We start from the raw sequence: 15,809 nt of genomic DNA on the forward strand, positions 1-15,809 counted from the left end.
CCCAGCCTTGCGTGCTGCGTAAGCACGCTGCCTGCCTCTGCGGAACCAGGAAACCCAAGCCCGACTCCCCTAGACCACGCCCAGGCCACGCCTCCTGCGGAGTTCCGCCCTCAGCTCGCTCCGCCCTTCTAGGTCTGGGGCATGAGAGTCTGGGCTTGGCCGGAGGACAGTAGCATTGGTCCTAGGATGACAGGGCCATTTCCTTCCCGGCGGGGGTCAAATCCTCGGAAAGCCGAGCCATCCTGTCCAGCTACCTGTCCCAAGCGGGGCGCAGGCCGTGTCGCCTCTCTAGGAGGCTCCGGAGAACCGGCCACGCTGACCCTCTCAGGTGCAGAAAGCCAGCTTCCCCCGGCCCGCTAGGGAAGATTCCCAGCTACACATCCAGCCGGGGCATCTGAGGGCTGGAGCCAAGCCAGGCGTGCCCGATAGACCGGTGGAGAGCGCTCTCGCCTGACTGCCCGTCCTCCTCACCCGGACCCAGACTCGGCACCACACCGTCGCCGGGTGGCAGTGGGGGGGCTGCGCAGTCACGCGCGCACCACACTTGCGCTCAGAAGCGCGCAAGGCTCTCTCTCTCCGCCCCGCACACCTGGGCTCCGCCCCCTGGTCCCTGGCCGGCGGTCGAAGGCTTTTGGGGACCCAGAGCGGCTGCGGCAGCGCCCCCCTTCTCCTTCCCTTTCCACGGCTGGAGTTGTCCGGAGCCTGTCGCCGGTCCCAACCAGCCCTCATCCCTTGCCATCCTTCCCTCCCCCCACCCCTGCCGCGGCACGGGTATCTGCAGCCGCAGCCCGGAGCCCTTGAGGCGGCGAAGGGGGGAGGGGAAGGAAGCAAGGGATGAGCGCCGGGAGGGCGTCGGGGGCCCTGAGCCGGACTAGGACGCCCCTGGAACCGGAGCCGGAGCCGGAGCCAGAACCAAACCACCGGTACCGGGTGGGCCAGGTGGCCAGGACGGGAGAACCCGAAAGGCGGGAGGGGGTGTGTGTGAGACAGTAGAGGAAGGGGAAGGGGCTGCGGAGGCCTGACTCAGGCCCGCGCAGAAGAGATGTGGACGCTGACTCAGGCACTATCCTTGTGCCGGCCGCCTGAGAATTCCGTCCCATCTCGCTCTGCAGTGTCCTTGGGAGGGACGAAAGCTCAGGACAAGCTGGAAAGAGGGGGCTCTGGGCGTCGGGGAAGCGGGACCAGGGTCGTGGAAGAGGGTCTGCGCAGCCGCCGTCTGACACCCCTGGCCCGGACCAGCACCCCCGGCATGGACAGCTCCTTGGTTGGGTAGGGGGTGGGGCCAGACCTCAGAGGCTGGTCTGTCTCGAATCCTGAGGACGGCATTCCTAACCCTCCCCCCATCCTTAGCTGCAGCCCCCTAACTCCAGGAGCCGCCCTGGCCCGTGCTCACCCGCCAGGGCCTCATGTCGGAACCACAGCCTGACCTGGAACCGCCCCAACATGGGCTGTACATGCTCTTCCTGCTTGTGCTGGTCTTCTTCCTCATGGGCCTTGTAGGCTTCATGATCTGCCACGTGCTCAAGAAGAAGGGCTACCGCTGCCGCACCTCGAGGGGCTCGGAGCCTGATGACGCCCAGCTCCAGCCCCGTGAGTGAACAGCCTAGAACCTGGCTCAATCACCTTCCTCCCTCACCCGTCTCCCCACACCACTTCCTGGCCAACAGACCCAGGCTAAATCCCGACCAAGATGGGAGGTCTAGTAATGCTTTCTTGAGTCAGCAAGTGGGGTGCCACCACCCTGAAAGCAGGGCTAGAGAAGGCACCATGGGTGGGAAGCGCCCACTGGTAGTAGTCTTGGACTCCCACTGATTTTCCCTTCTTTTCTGCCCTGGCCCTTGAAATGCTAAGGTACAGCATGATGCAGTTTGGTAAAGGGGTAGGTCTTGAGCAATAAGCCACAGAAGCCACCAGGTAACATACCTTCAAAGTTGATCCATTTCCCGCTGCCTCACCAACTTCTTTCATCCTTCAGCTGAGGACGATGACATGAATGAGGACACAGTAGAGAGGATTGTTCGCTGCATCATCCAAAATGAAGGTGGGTGTAGGTTGTCCCCTTGTCCCCCACCTCCTCAACTTTCTCTTGCCCTTGCCTTTGCCTCCACTGACCCCTTCTTTTCCTTCTCCCCTCAGCCAACGCTGAGGCCCTGAAGGAGATGCTGGGGGACAGTGAAGGAGAAGGGACAGTGCAGCTGTCCAGGTGAGCTGGAAACATGGGCCAGTATGATTTAGCTTGCCTTGGAGAGTATCCTCTCCTCAAGCACATTCCTCTCCCAGTCTCCTTGCATGATTAGGGTGACAGGGGAGAGTAAGGCTGAATAACGGACAGGAAGAAGAAAGTTTGGTAAAAATCCTGAATCCTCCAAACCACATCTCTCCTTTAGATGTCATCAAGCCTAGACCTTCATCCCTTATGCCACTCCCCTGGGTTAAACATTGCCCACTTTTTAGCCCTGGGAGGGAAAACAACACATGGTCAGTAACATCTTCATATTCAGTTTATTAGATAAAGACAATAAAAGAATAGTGCGGCCTGGGGGAAGTGGGACATCTGGGGGGGTTTAAGGAGCACGCTGAAAGAACGGGAACAAACAGAACAGGAAGAAAAATGGGAATGTTCCCCCCTGCTCCCTTCCTCCCTACCGTCCAGCGTGGATGCCACCTCCAGCCTGCAAGACGGAGCCCCCTCCCATCATCACACAGTGCACCTGGGCTCCTCAGCCCCGTGCATCCACTGCAGCCGCAACAAGAGACCCCCACTTGTCCGTCAGGGACGCTCCAAGGAAGGAAAGAGTCGCCCCCGGCCTGGGGAGACTACCGTGTTTTCTGTGGGCAGGTGGGTATATGGAGTACCCCTGCGACAGGGAGGTTGAGGTGGGGGTCCACTGCTCAGGCATTTGACTCCAAAGGTGGGCCCTGGCTCTTTCTTCCTGGACTGGGAGCTACAGCAGGATTCAGGCTGCACAATGTGCCCCACAACCTGAGGCCATCTCCCCTGTCTTAGATCGGAAGGACATGGCTCTCAAACCCAGGATGTCCCTGACCAGAGGGAAGGGCCAAGCAGTCTTTGAGAGGTGGCCTTAAGCCCCAGTGTCCCCTCCCCTCCCAGGTTCCGGGTGACGCACATTGAGAAGCGCTATGGGCTGCATGAGCATCGTGATGGCTCTCCCACGGACAGGAGCTGGGGGTCTGGTGGCGGGCAGGACCCAGGAGGCGGCCAGGGGCCTGGGGGAGGGCAACCCAGGACAGGGATGCCTGCCATTGAAAGCCTTCCCCCTGAGAGGCCGCAGCCCCCAGCCCTTGCCAGCACCCCCATGCAGAATGGAGGACTCAGGGACAGCAGCCGAGTCCCTCGTGCACTTGAGGGGAACCCTGGAGCCTCTGCAGAGCCGATGCTTGGGGCTGGAGGGAGGGGCCCAAGCCCAGGGCCAGCCAGAAAAGAAGCAAACGGACAGCCAAGCAAACAGGACACCTCAGATCACCAGGTATGAAGACATGGCCAGCACTGCAATGGGCTGAGCTCTTATTGCCCCTGCTCTGCGAGGCCACTGGTATGACCCATCTCCTGTTCTCTCATTGTCCACCCCTCCTCTCTCTCAGGTGTCCCCACCACGGGGAGCAGGGGGTGTGTGAGGTGAGTCTGCCTGGGCCCCAAGTCAATCTCATCCTCCCAACCCCTATATGAAACTACCTCAGCCCATCGGTTCCCTGAATCCCCGGGGTCAACCGCAGGCTCAGCCTTTGGTACATATTCCTTGGTTTGGTGGTGGGGAGTTGCCATGTGCTCCAGCGGGTAGGAAAGGTCCCGCAGCCTCTGGGGAAAAGTGGGGGCTCTGCTTGAATAGGAGGCAACAGTCATCCTTCCTTTCCTCCAAGCCGCCTCCTTCACTGTGCTGACGGACTACCAGCTGGCAGGCCAGGGAGTGGGTGGGCATGAAGCCCCTCCTCTCCTCTGGACAGCACTGCCCCCCAGCTGAAGGACCCACTCTACTTCCACCTGGAGTTGCACAGTCTCAGGCTGGGGGGACCTGGGGAGAAGTACCATCCCTGGCCCTCAGCCTCTTCCCCTTCCCCTGCCTGCCCGCAGGCTGCCTGACCCACCTTCCCCATCACCTCACTCCATATGCTAGAGCGTGGCGGCTGGGAGCAGGCCCCTGCCCTTGGTGGGCCCTTAAAGCAATAGCACCTTAGGCCCTCTGCCCTCTTGGCACAAGAGGCCCAGGCTCTGGCTCGGGCTTTGTGCCCTTTATTCACTGTCAATAAATCCACTCAGACCATTACAGCTGCTTCGCATACTGGCTCCAGCTCCTTCTGACAGGCCTATCCCTGTCCCAGGCCCCAACCCCAGTGGCTCTGGCATCTGGAGTGGGGTGGTTCACAGAACCAGGGTGGAGACACAAATAAGCCAGAGCCACTCAAGACTTTGGGGAACAAATTCCAGTCCCAGAGATTTCAGGGTAGTTCACCACCCTAGAGATGGGGTGGTGGCAGAAGAGAAAGGGGGTAGTTTCAGCCCTAGAGATGGCTGAAAGATCATGGGGAAAAAGGAGTGGGTTCCAGCCCCAGAAATGGGGAGAGAAGTAATGTCAACCCCTGAAGGTGAGAATGGAAATCAGGGAGATTCCAGCATTTGACTGTGTCGCTTTGGATCACCATGGGGAGGGGCAGTCTGATAGCACGGAGATGGGGCAGCAGCATCACTGGGGGATGGAGATTCCCCCTGGCTTCAGGTGAGGGGATCTGGGTGGCCAGGATCCGGGGCTTTAGCTGGAGGGGGAGGCGGTGGACGCATCTGTAGGAAACACACAGTCAGTGCTCCCGAGGCTTCCCTTGGGGATATCCCATCCATTCCCTCCGCTCTGCAGATAAAACAGGACAAATTGGAGTGACCCCTCTTCCAAGGGAGGGGCCCTTACCGGCCTGAGTCGAGGTGCCATCATGTCCAGGGACCCAGGGCAGTCCAGGTCTGGATCTGGAAATAAGAGCCACAAGTCAGCCTTCTGACTTTATTTTGTTCACTTCTGTATCTCCAGCACTTAGGACCGTGAAAGTCACTCAGTTGTGTCCAACTCTTTGCGACCCCATGAACTATACAGTCCATGGAATTCTCCAGGCCAGAATACTGGAGTGGACAGCTGTTCCCTTCTCCAGGGGATCTTCCCAACCCAGGGATTGAACCCAGGTCTCCCACATTGCAGGCAGATTCTTTACCAGTTGAGCCACCAGGGAAGCCCAAGAATACTGGATTGAGTAGCCTATTCCTTCTCCAGGTAATCTTCCAGACCCAGGAATTGAACCAGGGTTCCTGCATTGCAGGTGGATCCTTTACCAGCTGAGCTACTAGGACCATGGCACTCTGTAAATATTTTCTGATTTAACAAATAGTCACTAACCTGGGTCATAACATCCATCAATCCATCCAACCTCAACACTTACTGGGCACCTGCTATATACTCAGCCCTGCTAAAGGTACCAGAGTAGGGGAGGTGGGATCAGAGCACCCACCCCTAATGGCTGTCAGCGACTGAATAATGAAACACCAACAAACACAATGAATGATCACTAAAGGATTCAAAGTAAACTAAGGGTGCTGGAGAAGTAGGGTGCAGAAAATGGTAACAGGGCCTCCAGGGTCAGGGAGAGAGGTGCAGAGAAGAAAGTGGAAATACCTTTTAGAAGAGATGGTTTTGGAAAAGATGGACGAGGAAAATGATGATGCAAACCAGATGTTTGCAGGATTCAAGAACACTAAGGATGTGTATTGGGAAAACACTGTGGGAGAAACTGGCTAATTTTAATAATAACTGGCTAATTTTAATAATAATAATAATGAGAAACAGTTACTAATTGCATGCTTGCTATGTGCCCAGCACAATGCTGGGTACCCTACAGACATCTCTTTAACTGTCAAAACTCAATAAGGGAGGAACCTTCCTCCTCACTCTGTAAAGGCCCAGACAGGTTAAATTGCATGCTAGGAAGTCTGGGCAGAGTTTGACCAATGGGCCTGGCTCCAAAGCCCAAACTCTTCTACCATCAAGCCTCAGAGAACCTGAGGGAGGAGGTTCCTGAGGGCAGGTAGAGGGGCCAAGTATAACCCAAGAGTCCCAGACTTCTTGTCTCTTACCCTCCCAGGGGCCCAGCTCCTTCTACTCACCACCGGGCAGGACAGGTGCAGGGGATCCATCCACAGCAGAGGTGGGTGCAGGAGGGGAGAAGCTGGGAGGGGAAGGGGATGGCAGCATCTGGGAATGAGAGGGCAAAGGCTTATTCCTGGCATGTGGGAAGGTTTCACCAGCTATTCCTCCCATCCCATCTTCAGTTCCTGCCCCATCACTTCCCAAGCTAGAAAGCAGCCAAATGCTTGTATATGGGTAGGGTTGTAGGTGATACACATTTCAACAGCCCATATGTATTGACACTTAATATGTCCCAGGCATTTTGCTGGCACTTCACATGCACTAAAAATTTATTCATTCCTCACCACCACCCCATGAAGGAAGTATTTGATGATTACTATGTCAGAGGTGAGACTCAGATTAAACCATCTATCCCAAATCATGGATCTAGTTAGTGACAAAATCTTGCTAGAACAATAGGTACCATATATCAAAGCACCTCCTAGGGGCCATTGGGCTAACGTTTTACCTCCATTATCTCACAACAGGAAAGCTAGTCTCCTGGAAAAGATATCATTATCCCCCTTCTACATGCATGTGAAGAAACAAGCTCAGAGAGACCTAATCATTGCCTAAAGTAATCGAATAGGAATCTGAACTTAAATCCAGCTCTAAAACAGGACAACCAAACTCTTATGAAGACTGCCTTGCTTTCCCTTTCCTCTGTGCCAAAGGAGATGGGGACTCCAAGCCACTATACAGGGAATGGGGTATTAAGATGAATATGGGACCTCCGTGAATGGGAGGGTCAACCAGAGATCCCTGGGGACCCAGGGAAAAGGAAGGCTCACCTGCTCAGGGTCTGAGAGTTCAGATGGCCCCGGGGGGCCAAGTAGCTCCTCCACCAGCAGGGAGGGGAAGACCCCAACATGGCCCCCAAATTCTCCCCTCCAGAAGCCGTCATCCACTCCATCCTGGGCCCGGGGCAGCAGGCGGATGAGCGCCCCCTCAGGGAAACTCAGCTCCTCGGCGCTCTGTCCAGTGTAGCTGTACAGTGCACGAGCCAGGAATGCTGTAGAAGCCCAGGAGAGATGGTGAGGGGAGGAGGTAGGCAGCGTGCCCTGGACCATGACACCCCAGGGCCACAACGACTCAGCAATTCTTGTCCCTTTCTTACCTGTGGGCTCTGCCCCCAAAGGGTTGTCGCTGTCACGGCTGCTCTCAGGGAAGGAGAGGTCCGCGAAGTTGAGATAGCGCTCAGGGACAAAGCCTACCTCACCGTGCTGGTTCCGAGCCTGCTCTCCCAGCCATGTGAACAGAAAGTGGGCTTGCCTCAGCTGTCCACGGCCCTGGCCCTTCTGCACTCAGGCTTCCAGCTTTTCTGGCTGGGTCTTTATGGGCCACAGAGAAGTCCCTCCCACTGCTCCCTTGCCAAGGTCTGAGCCCCAGGTCCCTACCCACCTTGACCCATTCGTCGGCATCTCCCTCCTCTATGACCTCCAGCCACTCGCCCTCTGTGATGGTCAGCTCATCCTCACGTCCTGCCTGGGCCCCACAAAGAAGAGTTCAGGACTGGTTGTCCCCTAGCCCTCTGGTCTGAGGTCCTTACCCCCATTCACACCTGATAGCCAAACACCACATGGGCAGGGCAGGGGAGGGGCCTGGTGGCCAGGGCTGCGGGGGCAGGCTCCTCAAAGAGCTCCCCAGTCTCCTCACATTCCTCAAAGTCAGACAGCTCCACATCCTCAGCCTGTAGGGGCAGAGAACAGACATCACTGTGAGGCCTGGTCTCAAGTACCCTCTGTGTCTCCCACTCTTCCATCATTCCGTAAACCTTGTGGATCCTCCTCCAAGACAGTACCACCCAACCGTTCACCCTGGCTCACAGGGTGATCATCATCACAGAGCAGGAAAACACTAATGATAATCACAGAGTTACAGTAGTGAGCGCTTACTGTGTACCAGGCACAGTGCTATGTATCTTATGTACCTTGTCTTGTTTAAGTTTCTTAATGGCGTGCATACTCAGTCGTGTCAACTCTTTGCAACCCCATGGACTATAGCCTGCCAGGCTCCTCTGTCCGTGGAATTTTCTCAGGCAAGAATAATGGAGTGGATTGTCATTTCCTACTCCAGGGGATCTTCCTGACCCAGGGATCAACCCACATCTCCTGCACCTCCTGCATGGGCAGGCGGGTTCTTTACCACTGGTGGCACCAGAGAAGCCAAGTTTCTTAATAACCCTGTGTTATTTTGTGGAACTACGAACCTCGTTTTACTTATGAGGAAATTGATGCTCAGAAAGCTTAAATCACTTTCCAAGATCACACAGCTAATAAATGGAATGTCTGGTACTCAAACTGCTTACAGCCTGCTCTCAGGACCTTAGTTCGTAACCACCATTCTATACTAACAGTAGAAGTTAACTGAGAGCTCTCTCTGTTACAAACCATGCCAAGAATTAAACACGTAAGTGATTCCATTCAAGCCTCACAACAACCTGTTGAGTTACGTACCATTGTGATTCCTGCTTCATAAGGTCTGCTTTCCGCTAGGGCTCTTTACCCTCCCAGGTGTGTAAGGCTAGGGAGTGGAGGGAGCTCACCGTGGGAGAGAAGTCCCTCTGGGATAGCCGGGCCTCGCTGAGCCGTCGCTCCTGCTCCACCTCATCCTGGGCCTGGGTCATGGCTGGCTTCAGCCAGTGCTGCACATCCAGGCCAGCCCCCTGCAGCAGGGCCAGCCGGGCAGCCCCCTTCACCTGGCTCACCTGACATGGGGAAGAGGGATCAACCCAGGTGATGGCTGGGTCTGCCTTTGGGAAGTGAGTGGAGCCTCCCCAGATATGTCCACCCTCTACAACTTTCTGCTTGCAGTCTCCCCACCATCAGATGGAGTGGAGGAGGCCGGAGGAGGTGTGATCTCAGTGGCCCTAAACCCCCAGCGTGGTGCCTCACCTGGGCCCGTCGGATGTTCTCCCTTACTTCCTGCAGCCGCTGTTCTATGCCTGGAGCCTCTCGCTCTGGAACCTGCTGCCGCCTCTGCTCCAGCCGCTGCAGCACCTGGTTGGGAAGGTGGAGGACGGGGGAGGGTGGAGATACCATGGGGCACAACTTAGAACAACCTGGTAGTTAGCTAGTTGCTTCACATGCATCCTGTCATTTAATGTTCCCTGGGATGTGGGTGCTATTATTAGCCCCATTTTAATGACAAGGAAACTGAGGTCCAAAGAGCTGAAGTCACTCAATACTCTCTTACTCAGGGTTATATAACTAGAAAGCAACAGAGCAGGATTTGAGTCCAGGTGAGTCTTGCTCCCAAGACTATGCTCTTAATTACTGTGCCACACTGTCAGCTTGAATTACTCTTCCCTTCCCTCTTGCCTACAGCCCCATGACATCCCTCAGTGACTCTGGGACCCCCATCTCTCAGCATTTCTTGCCCACCCACAACACCTGCACCCCCACCTCACCCGATGCCCATGATGCTGGATCTTATAGTCTCGGGCAGCTCGGCTCGTCCAGCGTTGAACTTCTTTCTCCAGGCCACTCTGCCCCGCCACACCTCCTGCACCTCCTTCCAGCTCCAGGACACACACCTGAATGAACAGGGAGCTGTTCATGTGAGGACTGCCTGACGCTGCTCCTTAACACCTCCTCCCTGCAGTTCCCTCCTTGTCTCCTCCCCACAAACAGGTGGGAGCACACACCTATGACTGTGGACACAGGTGTGCTTCCGTGTGGACACACAAACACAGTCCTGGAAATGGGATCCAGGTTGAGGGGAAGAGGGAGAATGAAAAAGACAGTGAAGTGAAAAGAGAGAAGGGTGGGATAAAGAGTGTTAATCTGTGTCCTGGTGGGAGGGAGGTGAACTGGGGTTCTGAAACCCTCTCTCCATGGTTTAACAGTCTCTAAGTAAATTCCACAGGCTTCCCTGGGGGCTCAGTGGTAAAGAATCTGCCTATCCATGCAGGAGGAGATGTGGGTTTGATCCCTAAGTTGGGATGACCCCCTGGAGAAGGAAATGGCAACCCACTCCAGTATTCTTGCCTGGGAAATCCCCTGGACAGAGGAGCCTGGTGGGCTACAGTCCATGGGGTCACAAAAGAGTCGGACATGACTGAGCAACTGAAGAACAACAAAGTTAATACTAGGATGTGAATAATGGGAGAGAGGTCTAAACCACAGTCCCCTTTACAACTGGCCTGGATCCACCTAGCACAGAGGTCTCACCTGATCATTCCCTGCTGGCTGAAACTGCTGAGGTGGGGTGGGGGAAAACACTCCAGGTTCCTGAAGAAAAAGCTCCAGATCCTGCTCCCAGCTTACCTTGGAGGTTGGAAAAAAATCAAAGTCAGCCATTCACTGGCTCCCTCTCCAAGCCTGTCCCCAGCCTTTCTTGGAAGAGGAAGGACAAGGTGAGAAGGAAATGGGCAGACATGTGGTGGGGTGGGCTGTACTGGGAGAGAAGGGTAAAGAGAATCTCTGGAGGGCTCCAATAGGGCACAGCCCTCACCTGGGAGGTCGCTTGCCTTCCGTGGCGAGCATGCTCCAGGGCCATCTCTGCAGCTTCCAGCTCCGTGCGGCTCAGTGAGGTCAGCGGGTCCCTCAGGTGTTCTAACAGCTCACTGACCAGAGCCTGGAGAGAGTCCCAAGATGCTGACACTACCCTCCCCCCAAGCAGGCTCTCTGTCCAGGTTTGGGTGGGAGATGGGCATGAGGTATGGGAAATTGGGAAGGAATAAGACATTATTATTGCTTCTAAAAACAGACCCTCTTGTGTACATAGCACTTAACACTTTAAAAAGCATTTTCACATTCATTCTCTCCCTTGAGCCCCATTAGTCTTATAAAGTAGTCTGAGCAGGGGTTATTCCTGTTGAGGAAACAGGAGTTCAGAAGGGTTAAGTGTTCTGCACAATGTCACGCAGCCAGCTAGAAGCAGAAGCCAGGAATGTCTCTTCTGCCCATTCTAAGCAGGCTAAATCCCCCGCCCTACTCAGCCTATCAGTGATGGGAAGCAGGGAGAGGCTCTCCCTGCGGAGAGGCAGGGGTATCTAGGCTGAGACTAGCCTTGAGCAGGGCTGGCAGTTCTTCCTGGTAGTAGTGGTCAAGGTGGGCATTGGTGGCCACCAAGTTGAGCAGGTACTCATTGCGGGCTGCTCTCAGCTGCTGGGAGTACTGGGCCGACTGGGCAGACAGCTAGGAGAGGAACATAAGTGTCAGCTGGGAGCTCTAGACTCTTGGGGTTCTTCCAAGGCCAACCCAGATCCAGAAAGAATTCTCACATTATTGACATAACTGGCAAACTATACTAAAAATTTTACATACTCACAACTCCTGATAAAAATCCTCTAGTGGAAACTGCATACATTTAGAAGAAAACCCCACCTGCTCCTTACCATGGTCTACCAGGGCCAACATGAGCTGGCCCCAGCACCTTCTCTCTTTCCACAGTGCTCGTCCCCCTGCTCACAGTGCTCCAGCCACACTGGCTTTCTCTCAGTTCCTTGAGCCTACAAAGTTATTCTCACCTCAGAGCCTTTGCACTTATCACTGCCTCTCCCTAGAGTGTTCTTCTCCTACATCTTTGCACAGTTGGTTCCTTCTTGATATTCAACCCACCTGTTTAGGGAGGCTTTCCCTCTAAATTGGAGAAGGCAATGGCACCCCACTCCAGTACTCTTGCCTGGAAAATCCCATGGATGGAGCAGCCTGATGGGCTGCAGTCCACAGGGTCGCTACAAGTCAGACACGACTGAGTGACTTCACTTTCACTTTTCACTTTCATGCACTGGAGGAGGAAATGGCAACCCATTCCAGTACTCTTGCCTGGAGTATCCCATGGATGGGGAAGCCTGGTGGGCTGCCATCTATGGGGTCGCACAGAGTCGGACACGACTGAAGTGACTTAGCAGCAGTAGCAGCCCTCTAAATTACACTCCCCTGTTATGCTTTATCAAAGGACCTTCTTTTCTTTTCATTTATTCTGAGTCTTTGTTTATTTACTATCTGTCCCCCCTAATTAGGCTGTGAAAGCAGGAACTCTACTGGTAGTGTTCCCCACTGTATCCCCCGTGTTTCGAACAATGCCTAGTACATAAAAGTCCTCAATAAGTGCATAAAAAAGGAACGAAAAATAAAGGTACTATGTCTATTTTATAGATGAAAATGAGTCTCGGAGAGAACAAGTTTACCAAGGTCATGCACCAAGGAAGTACAGTAGCCTGGATTCATCCCAGTCCCTCTGACTTATGCCCTTGGGTTCCAAGCCACTAGACTAATCTGTCCACCTCTCCCTGTCCCCACTCATGCCCACATCCTCTGAACCTTGGTGCTGAGTTTCTGAAGACTGGTCCGAGTGTGAAAGAGGCCATGGTCACTTCGGTTAAGCCTGTGCGGGCAAAGGAAAGGAGTGGAGGTCAGACCCAGCCATGGTGCCTTGGCTCTACACCCTGTCCCCAGGCTTCTCAGCTCCCCATCAGCCCACCTGGCCTGGACATCAGCCGCCTTCTCCTGGGCCAAGGCCCACACGCGTTCCCGCTGCCCATACAGCTTTCGGCTTCGGCTCAGCTCCCGGACAGACTGCAGCACCTCAGCCTGTGCCCTCTGGAGGTTCTCTGCTCCCTAGGGGCGTGGACACAGGAAGTCCTGATCCAGACCACCTCCATCCCTGAGTTAGCCCTTCCTTCACCCCATCCACTGAACCATACCTTCCGAAGCACCTGCTCCTTAGCACTCCGCCCCGTGCCCCCAGCCAGGTCACGGTATCGGTCAGATGCCTGGAGCCGGGCTTGGCCCCCAGCCACAGTGGCATCTAGCAGGCAGCGCCAGGCACCGAACACCATCCTGCCTCTCCCCAGAGAAAGACTGTGTTAAGGAGGGGAGCACTCCAAAGCTTCACGAGACACCCTCCTCCCAGCACCATGGGAGACAGACAGCTTTCCCTTCCCCCTCGTCTGGGAGCCCATCGATCGATCCGCCCATTATCTCAGCCACAAGGATCCCTCATGCCCTCCACCGCCATCCAGTGTCCTTGCTGGGTCAGCTGCTCTCTTCCTGCTGTATCAGCTCCACCTACAGCTCACGTGCCCTCCCCACAGGTTCCTGGGGTTGAGTGCCTCATTCCTTCTTGGCTCCCAGTTCCCCCCACCCCACCCCACTGTGGGACTCACCTGCTGTCCATCTCCCCACTCCGGTGTCCTTCCCTCTTCAAGAATGGCCCAGCCAGTTTCTGGAGTGCCTGGTGGGAAAACCATCACAGACCCAATTCCCTTTCAAAGACCCCATACATGAGAACACAGGACCAGAATATGATAATACCCCTCACTTTGCTAAGAGCTGTACATGCATTAACTTATTCCATCCTTGCAAGAACCCTGTGTGAAGATACAATTATTGTTATTCCCATTTTACAGAGAAAGAAATTGAGGCCCAGAAGGTTAAGTAACTTGTCCAAGGTCACACAACTTAATAGTACCACAGCAGGGACTTGACACACACGTGCCTGATTGTAGGCACATGCTCTTGACCAGAACAAGAGTATGTGTGGAGCCACACTGCTGGTGGTGTAAAGGAGGCCAGAACAAAAGGAAAGGTCCAGAGAAGAGTCCCATACCTGCCCATACTCCCGTTCAATGGCTGCCCTCTGCTTGCTGTAGGATCTGTGGAGATTGGGGAGGGTGGGGTGGGGGTGGTGTTACTGTTTGGTCCATTTCTCCCACCCTCCATCCTCTCTTCAGCGTGGTCAGGAAGGAGTGGGGAGTCAGGCCTAGAGTGTGACTACACTGACACTGAAGAGAGAGTCCTTGAGATCACCTCGGGCAGCCGCAGCACAGGACAACCGCACCTCAGTGCTCAGAGACTCAGCAGGATCTTCCCCACCCCTGGAGAACCATCTGTGGGCTTGGAGGTGAGGACGCATGGGGGCCTGGGTACAGAGTCCGCCAGCCTTCCAACAGGCGTGGGGTGGGGGTGGGGGGGGGCGGCTTCTGCACAAAGCTTGATTGTGGGGGTGGCGGGCCGGTGTGGAGTGAAGGGCTTTGAGGGAGGGTCCCAGTGTGTTTATATGTGTTGGAGTGGGCACAAGGATAATACCTATCCGGTATGAGAGAGGCCTAAGGTGAAGGACTTGAATGGGCAGGTTGGAGAGCTCTTCACCCCCGCCCACCCCGACAGCTGTAGTATGTTGGAGAAGGGGCGGAGCATGTGACAGAGAAAGTGGGGGTATGTGGAGGGGGTCAGGGGTTACCTGATATCCTCCAGTAGGTCTGCCTCTCTCTGCTGCCGGGTCTGAAGGATGCTCAGCTGCTCCAGGAAGCGAAGCTTCACCTCCTGGGCCGGCTTCACCTGTAGGGGTAAAAAGAAGATGAAGACCCCTGGCGCGAGGACCTGAAAAACACTCCGCGCTGGGAGCGGTGAGGGGGCGGGGCCAAGGAGGAGCTGGGATGTTTCCTCGGTTACTTCTGGGTTGGCCTTTGACCCCTTCCTACTCTTCGACCCCCCCCCCCGGGCAGGTCTAGTGCCCGCTTGGTCCCCATCACTCCCCCAGCCCGCCAGGAGTCCCTGTTTCCAGGCCAAGCTCACTTTTCGGGGCGGCGGCTGCATCTCCGCTCCGGCCCAGGCAGCGACTCGACTCCGGAACTCGAGGAAGCCCCGCCCACATGTAAGCCCCGCCCCTGTCCGGCTCCGCCCTCGCCCCGCCCACGCCTGGTCAGTCTACTTGCTGCGCGGCAGAGCGCGAGGGGGCCGCAGAGAAACTGAACCTCCGTTACTGCTGCGAATACCCCGGAAAGGGTCCGCGCCGCCCGGTGGACGCCGCGTCCGCTGGACAGTAGGGGGAAACCTCAGGTTTCTGTGTCAAGACGCCTGGGTTCTATTTCTAGTAGGGAGCTGCTGACTCAGCCCATAATTATTTCTAATCATTCATTTACATATGCAGATCTCCAATCCTGACGCGACGGCTGAAGGACGGCGAGGAACTCAATCTATGACCAGGAAAACTGAATCACTGGATGCCTCATTGAAGATGCGTCTGATGAGGGAAACAGGGCTGGTCCAAGGCCTTTTCCCAATTCCCACTGAACTGGAAAAGCCGGCGTGTGAGCGAGGATGAGAAAGACGCCTGGAGCCAGGAAGGAACCAGTACCAGAGGAAAAGACAGGTACATCCTGGGCCAATGGAGAAGAAACAACCAGCGGGCGTGAGCTGGGAGATGAACGTGGGGACCTGTGGCCTAGAAAGCCTCTATCACCTTTAGGTTCTGCACCCTTAAGGTTCTGCACCCCTGCTCCACCCCACCCCTGCACTGCCTTCTGGAGATGTGCACACCCTTTCCTCATCCTTCTCACCTTTACGTGGCTCACACCTCCTCACCACACCCGACTTGGAAAAGGCAGGTAGGTATCTGTGGCCCAAATTCCAGATTCGTATTTCCAACAGCTCACCTCCATGAAGATCACCTCAGGAGATCTAAATAGGTACCTCAAACTTTTAAAACAGCTCCTTCCACCTGATCCTTCCCCAGTCACCTCTCCCAGTTAACATACTAAATGGAACCATTCTCCATACAGTGAGTAAAGTCAGAAACCCAGAGTCTATGTGCCTTCCCTTCTACCCCCACATCCCATCCATCAGTTCAGTTAGTTGCTCAGTTGTGTCCGATTCTTTGAGACTCCATGGACTACAG

At 55.3% G+C, this 15,809-nt stretch overlaps 2 protein-coding genes across 7 annotated transcripts; one reads left to right on the plus strand and one right to left on the minus strand.

Annotated features, from left to right (window-relative positions):
• Nucleotides 1-93: 93 nt before the first annotated feature.
• RELL2 (RELT like 2) lies at nucleotides 94-4,283 on the plus strand. 4 transcript variants are annotated; one of them, XM_015472254.3, is made up of 8 exons: nucleotides 94-328; nucleotides 1,351-1,590; nucleotides 1,976-2,041; nucleotides 2,137-2,203; nucleotides 2,654-2,839; nucleotides 3,113-3,488; nucleotides 3,604-3,637; nucleotides 3,880-4,283. In XM_015472254.3, the coding sequence occupies exons 2-7, from the start codon at nucleotides 1,407-1,409 to the stop codon at nucleotides 3,634-3,636; spliced, it is 912 nt and encodes a 303-aa protein (XP_015327740.1). In that variant the 5' UTR covers nucleotides 94-328; nucleotides 1,351-1,406; the 3' UTR covers nucleotide 3,637; nucleotides 3,880-4,283.
• FCHSD1 (FCH and double SH3 domains 1) lies at nucleotides 2,484-14,760 on the minus strand. 3 transcript variants are annotated; one of them, XM_005209459.5, is made up of 20 exons: nucleotides 14,708-14,760; nucleotides 14,373-14,470; nucleotides 13,740-13,785; nucleotides 13,297-13,364; nucleotides 12,835-12,970; nucleotides 12,612-12,748; nucleotides 12,452-12,515; nucleotides 11,195-11,323; nucleotides 10,638-10,760; nucleotides 10,355-10,450; nucleotides 9,592-9,717; nucleotides 9,077-9,181; nucleotides 8,728-8,889; nucleotides 7,744-7,872; nucleotides 7,584-7,667; nucleotides 7,300-7,417; nucleotides 6,974-7,194; nucleotides 6,161-6,248; nucleotides 4,920-4,975; nucleotides 2,484-4,795 (listed from the first exon to the last, which is right to left on the minus strand). In XM_005209459.5, exons 1-20 carry the CDS (start codon nucleotides 14,726-14,728, stop codon nucleotides 4,730-4,732), a joined length of 2,073 nt encoding a protein of 690 aa, XP_005209516.1. In that variant the 5' UTR covers nucleotides 14,729-14,760; the 3' UTR covers nucleotides 2,484-4,729. The 3 variants fall into 3 exon arrangements, with proteins under 3 accessions (XP_005209516.1, XP_024850078.1, NP_001193178.1); NM_001206249.1 differs by having other exon boundaries at nucleotides 4,341-4,795; nucleotides 12,835-12,976; nucleotides 14,708-14,728; XM_024994310.2 differs by having other exon boundaries at nucleotides 6,974-7,417; nucleotides 12,835-12,976.
• Nucleotides 14,761-15,809: the final 1,049 nt, after the last annotated feature.

The sequence above is a fragment of the Bos taurus genome, chromosome 7 (assembly GCF_002263795.3).
Source record: "Bos taurus isolate L1 Dominette 01449 registration number 42190680 breed Hereford chromosome 7, ARS-UCD2.0, whole genome shotgun sequence".
NCBI classification, from domain to species: Eukaryota; Metazoa; Chordata; class Mammalia; order Artiodactyla; family Bovidae; genus Bos; species Bos taurus.

What these genes read in the sequence shown, in the direction of transcription:
- RELL2 (XM_015472254.3), top strand. Translation starts at nt 1,407, where the DNA reads ATGTCGGAACCACAGCCTGACCTGGAACCGCCCCAACATGGGCTGTAC. An exon ending in TGACGCCCAGCTCCAGCCCC is followed by an intron (nt 1,591 to 1,975) that starts GTGAGTGAACAG and finishes TTCATCCTTCAG; the next exon opens with CTGAGGACGATGACATGAAT. An exon ending in AGGACACCTCAGATCACCAG is followed by an intron (nt 3,489 to 3,603) that starts GTATGAAGACAT and finishes CCTCTCTCTCAG; the next exon opens with GTGTCCCCACCACGGGGAGC.
- FCHSD1 (XM_024994310.2), bottom strand. Translation starts at nt 14,728, where the DNA reads ATGCAGCCGCCGCCCCGAAAA. An exon ending in AGCCAGCAGGGAATGATCAG is followed by an intron (nt 9,718 to 10,354) that starts GTGAGACCTCTG and finishes CTGTTCATTCAG; the next exon opens with GTGTGTGTCCTGGAGCTGGA. An exon ending in TGCACCTGTCCTGCCCGGTG is followed by an intron (nt 4,976 to 6,160) that starts GTGAGTAGAAGG and finishes TCTTATTTCCAG; the next exon opens with ATCCAGACCTGGACTGCCCT.